At 59.9% G+C, this 5,765-nt stretch overlaps 1 protein-coding gene across 1 annotated transcript; it reads right to left on the minus strand.

Annotated features, from left to right (window-relative positions):
- Positions 1-608: 608 nt before the first annotated feature.
- Positions 609-3,394, minus strand: SHISA4 (shisa family member 4). The gene is made up of 5 exons (XM_082341734.1): positions 3,225-3,394; positions 2,788-2,959; positions 1,913-2,046; positions 1,049-1,216; positions 609-874 (listed from the first exon to the last, which is right to left on the minus strand). Exons 1-5 carry the CDS (start codon positions 3,295-3,297, stop codon positions 828-830), a joined length of 594 nt encoding a protein of 197 aa, XP_082197860.1. The 5' UTR covers positions 3,298-3,394; the 3' UTR covers positions 609-827.
- Positions 3,395-5,765: the final 2,371 nt, after the last annotated feature.

Consider the following 5,765-nt stretch of genomic DNA (forward strand, 5'->3'; position numbering starts at 1 on the left):
TGTACACGGTTCACCCTCAGGACAGCCCTGAGGCAGCATCCGCATTCTACAGATGAGGAAGCTGAGACCTGGCAACCTTGGGAGACACAGACACACCCAGGTCCGAGTGTGAGGCCCAGTGTACCGAATGGGGGCAGGGGCCCTTGGGCGGCTGGCGGAGCCTCACTCGCCGGCCCCTCGTGGGGCATCTAACCAACGAGCACCCTCTTCCCTGCAGTGGCAGGATCCGCCTCCAGGCTCTGGGAACCAGCCCGAGGAGCCCTCGGCCTGGGGGCTTCTGCCTGTGCTCCAGCCCTGGCACCCGCCCTCCCCTGCTTCAGGGCTGTGGGGCTGCGGGCAGAGCCAGGAAGTTGTGCGTGGCCCAATGACACAACCCACATGACATGTCATTACAGCTTTAATCCAGCAGCCGGAGCACGGCCCACGGGGGCGCCAGGAGGAGGGCTTCTGCCCACGGCCGGCGGAGCCCCCTCAGCGCCGGCCCCCTCAGCCCACGGCGGGCAAACAGGAGCGGCCCAGCCTTCCCGGCTGGGGTCCTGGGAGGAGAAGGACTAAAAGAAAGCAGGGGCTGTGACCCAGGCTTTCCCGTCCTTCCCCCGCCCCGGATAAAAATAGTCCAGGCATCCCAGGCCCTCCCCACCCACCCCTCATTCACGGCCAAGTTCCAGCTCAGCTCCTGTTGCTCTCCCTGGGGCTCTGTTCCCAGAAGGTCTCAGGGCGCAGCTTGGTCTGGGGCCTGGCGAGTAGAGGACCCTGCCCACCCCCAGGGCCGGATGGAGGTTCAGGTGGGGGCATCCCTGAGGGACGGCCGAGACACAGCTGGTTTCTCAGGCTCCCGGGTAGGAGGGCTGGGGTGGCATATATGGGGGAGGAGCTGCAAGCCAAGGAGACAGGATGAGGGTCACAGTGGCACGGGAGGGCGCAAAGGAACCCCTGACCGCAGTACCACGCAGGACCCCCGGGGCCAAGGCAGCCTGGAGGTCTGGGAGAAGGACTCCGGTTGTGAGGGGGTGGGGGGCGGGCAGGTGGGAGCAAAGGGCTCACTTACCTGCAGGGTTGTAGACAGGGGGCCCCGCCGGGTAGAGTGGATACTGGGGTGCAGGACCACTAGGTGGGTACATGAAGCCAGGCTGTGGGGCTGCAGGGCCAGCTTTGGGGTCCTGGGGATACGGGTACACCGGCTGCATTGGGATGCCTGTCATTGGGATCTCCTGGCCTAGTGGGGGGACAAGGACCAGCATTCAGGGCCCTGCCTCCATGGGAAGCCACCTCCTCCGGCCCGGGAGGCCCTGCCGCCTCTGCTCCCAGACCCTGCTCGGCCGAGTCCAGCAGGGAGCCCGCAGGTGGCCCCTGCTGGTCAGTCTGGGTTCAGCAGTCTGCTCCCTCAGTGGGTTTCAGAGACCTCCTGGGCCAGAGAGCATGGCCTGGGGAACGTCTTACCTGGGCAAGGAGATGGCCGCTGTGGGGCTGGAATCTTGCAACCTAGCAGAGCTGCCCCCAGCGGGGGTCCTCCCACACTGATGCCCTGCCCGGGAGTCACTGTTCCCACGCCCACCAGTCTGGGCCTATGTGCAGTCACACGCCAACTCAGGCACGCGTCCTTCGAGCACGGAGCGCACCCGATGACGCTCACACTCCAGGCCCCACCCCAGTGCTTCCTAAGAGCCAAGAGCACGCACAAACCCAGGGCAGGCACACTGATGCCGGCAAACGGTGCCAGGCGCACTCGTGTATACCAGTCCAGCGTTCACACGTGCCCCTGCACGCTCCTGTTTCTGGGGTTACATGCTGGCAAGTGTGTGTCTGGAAGCACATGCTGCTGCAGAACCCCACCCCCTTGACCTCTGGTGCCCACCGTGGGTCACAGCCTGGCCCAGCTCAGGCTCCCCTGCCCCGTCCCACATGGACGCACCTTCAAATGGGCTCTGCAGCTGCTGGCGCCGGCGGTACAGGTAGCAGCAGGAACAGAGGAAGCAGCAGATGGTGGTGGCGACCACGGCCACGAAGAGGATCACGGCAGAGGCAATGCCCGCTATGGTCTTGGGACTTAGACAAAGAACAGGTCCCCTCACCTTCCAACCTCAAGGGGGGAATCCTCACCACGCTGACAGTAACACTGGGCTCGGACCCCTGGCCAGCAGGGGGCCACCACAAACCGAGATGTGGGTCTCCTGGTGGGGCTGTGCCCGACCGGTGTGGGTAGATCTTAGGGGGCCACACTTCCCGGAAGGCCAGGCGGCCTGCTGGTCAGAGAGCGGCCGGCGGGGCTGTGGAGTGTGCGCCCCTGTCCATGACTTAACTGGTTAGATTCCAGCACGGGAGCCCTGAAAGCCCCCTGGGAAATGATCCAGAGCTGTTTTCTCAGATCCCACTTCAATCACAGCCTCCCTATACCTGTTCTATATGTCAGCGTCCCCTCCAATAAGAAGTTTGAAAACCACTCATTGTGTCCCCCCCTTTTCATGGAGAGGAAACAGTGACCCACCCGGGACATGTCCTCCCCAAGATCACGCAGCTGGTGAGCAGCGGACCTGGGAATCAGACCCCCGTCTCCCACCTTCCGGCCAGAGCTCCACTGCGCCCAGAGCTCCACTGCGCCCGGTTGCGCAGGCCCGGAGCGAGGGGAGGACTCAGCCCAGCCAGCGGTGACCACATGACGGTAACTAGCCGGCCCCTCCTGGAACTCCCCAGCCCCGGCGCTACAGCCCCGCTTCGTGCCCAAGCCGGAGCCCTGGGTGTGGGCTAAGAATGTGGAGGCGGACGAGGAGGGGAGGGGCCGGAGCCCACCTGAAGGCCAGGCAGTGCTTCTGCTGCCTCTCGGTGATGAGCAAGGTCAGGTCCCGGCAGCAGTACCGCTGGTAGCAGGTCCCGCAGCAGAAGGTGAAGAACTCGCAGTTGAAGCCCGGATGCCAGGAGCCATTCCGGTCCAGGTACCACAGGCAGTCCTCGCCGGCCAGCGCTGTGGGCACGGACGGGGGTACCCAGTGGCCGCCCAGCCCCACTCCCACTCCCCGGAGCTCCACCCTGGTCCCTGCGCCCAGAGGCCTCTGCCCGGAGCGGCCCCTGGGGTCGGCCCCACGCCCAGCACCCGCCGCCCTCCCCTCCCGCGGACCCCGCAACGCCGGGTCGTAGCCTCCCCCAGGGTCTCCGGGGCGCGGGCTCTCCCAGGGTCTCCGGGACCGCGCGCCGAGACCTCCCCCGCGCCCCCGGCCCCCGGCCCTTACCCAGGGGCGCCCCCAGCACCAGGAGCGCGATCGCGGCGAGCGGCGCGGCCCCGCGGAGCCCGGCGGGCGGCATGGCGGGGCGCGGGGAGCGGCGCGGGGCGCGCAGGACGACGCCGGCCGCCCAGCTCCGCGGGGCCAGCGCGCCCGCCGGCTCCTCTCCGCCTACTCTGGGCGGGGCTCGGCCGGTCGGCGCTGACCCTGCCCCCGCGCCCCGCCCGTCCGGGCTCCGCCCAGGACACGCCCCGGACACGCCCCGAGCGGGCTCCTCCTTTCAAGTCCCCCCGGGACCAGTGACTGCTGGGCGCTGCAGCCGGCCGGGCCCGCCCCCTGCCTCGGCCCAATCGGCGTCCCGGCACCCAGAAGCCCTGATCCTGGTGCCACCTCCGAGTGCTCAGGCGCAGCGGCCAACCCTAACCTTCCCTGTGCGGGACCTCCTCTGCCCCAGTGTCCAGCCCGGGACATCCTGCGGCGGCGGGAGGGTCACCCCGCCCCCACCCCAGAACACAGGCGCCCATTGAGAGGCAGCTCAGAGCAGCTTTGTCCCCGCCGGGCCCACAGGCCTGGACCCTGCCAGCTGTGCTGGCTCCCTGAGTGGCCCCTTCCCCCTCCGAGTGGACAGCCCTGGCATGCGCCAGCCTATGGCCTCACCAGTCCGCATGGCAGGCAGCTGGGGCCACCTGGGGACCATCCAGTCCGACACCCTTGACAGTGAAAACCCCTTTCTTCACAAAGCAGCCCCGCAGGCGGAGATACTGCAGTAGCCAGAGAGCATAGGGAGGCCCTCCGCGCCACTCCCATAGGGGGTCATCAGTCTCCTTACAAATTTGTACTGAGTGTTGGTAGCTGTGCCCCTGCTCCAGGGCCTCCCTGACCAGGAACGTGCAGGGGACCAAGCTGTGGAGAAAATCCAAAGCTTTTCTCAGCCCCTCCGCGTGCATCCTTCAGGGCACTCAGACAGGCCCCTCATTTGGGGCTCCCCGGAATCCCACAAGCGAAACCAAGCTCACTGGTTGTATCAGTCCGTTTTACAGACAGAGATTTCTAGGACTCAAGGGTGTTAAAGGGTTTGTTCAAGGTAATAGAGCCAGTAAGTGGCAGAGGCATTCTAAATCCAGCTGGCTTTGCCTACTGAGTGGGAGAAGGTATTTGCAAATGATATATCTGATAAGGGTCAAAATCCAAAATATACAAAGAGCTCATACAACTCAACATAAAAAAAAAATAGATTAAAAAAATGGGCAGAGGACCTGAATAGACATTTTTCCAAAGAAGACATACAGATGGCCAATAGGTACATGAAAAGATGCTCAACATCATTAATCATCAGAGAAATACAATTCAAAACCACAGTGAGATATCACCTCATACCTGTCAGAATGACTGTCATCAAAAATACAACAAATAACAAATTTGTTGGTGAGGATGCAGAGAAAAGGGAACACTTGTACACTGTTGGTGGGAATAAAAATTGGTGCGGCCACTGTGGAAAACAGTATGGAGATTCCAAAAAATAAAAAATAGAACTACCATACGATTCAGCAATTCTATTCCTGGGTATTTACCTGAAGAAAATGAAAACACTAATTTGAAAAGATTTATGCACCCCTATGTTCACAGCAGCACTATTCACAACAGCCAAGATATGGAAGCAACCTAAGTGTCCATCAACAGATGAATGGATAAAGAAGATGTGGTGTACACCTACAACGGAATACTACTCAGCCATAAAAAAGGAATGAAATTTTGCCATTTACAACAACATGGCTGGACCTGGAGAGTATTATCCTAAGTTAAATAAGTCAGACAGAGAAAGACAAATACTGTATGATATCCCATATGGGGAATCTAAAAAAAACAAAACAAATGAACAAACATAAAACAGAAACAGAGTTATAGATACAGAGAACAAACAGGTGGTTGCCAGAGGGGAGGGGGCTTGGGGAGAGGAAAGAAATAGGTGAGGGAGATTAGGAGGCACAAACTTCCAGTTTTAAAATAAATGAGTCACAGGGATGAGGAATATGGTGTGAGAAATATAGTCAATAGCTGTGTAATATCTTTGTATGGTAACAGATGTAACTAGAATTATCATGGTGATCATTTTGGAACGTATAGAAATATTGCATCAGGACTTCCCTGGTGGCGCAGTGGTTAAGAATCTGCCTGCCAATGCAGAGGACACAGGTTCAAGCGCTGGTCCGGGAAGATCCCACATGCCGCGGAGCAACTAAGCCCACGAGCCACAACTACTGAAGCCCACGAGCCACAACTACTGAAGCCCGCGTGCCTAGAGCCCATGCTCTGCAACGAGAGGCCACCTCAATGAGAAGTCCGCACACGGCAATGAAGAGTAGCCCCCGCTCGCCACAACTAGAGAAAGCCCGCGCGCAGCAACGAAGACCCAACGCAGCCAAAAATAATTAACTTAGAAAATAATAATAATAAAATAATGCTTAAAAAAAAAGAAATATTGAATCACTATGTTGTGAACAGGAACTAACATAGTGTTGTAGGTCAATTACAGACAAACAAACTCATAGA

Source organism: Balaenoptera borealis, assembly GCF_965194805.1.
Source record: "Balaenoptera borealis genome assembly, chromosome: 1".
Classification (NCBI taxonomy): domain Eukaryota; kingdom Metazoa; phylum Chordata; class Mammalia; order Artiodactyla; family Balaenopteridae; genus Balaenoptera; species Balaenoptera borealis.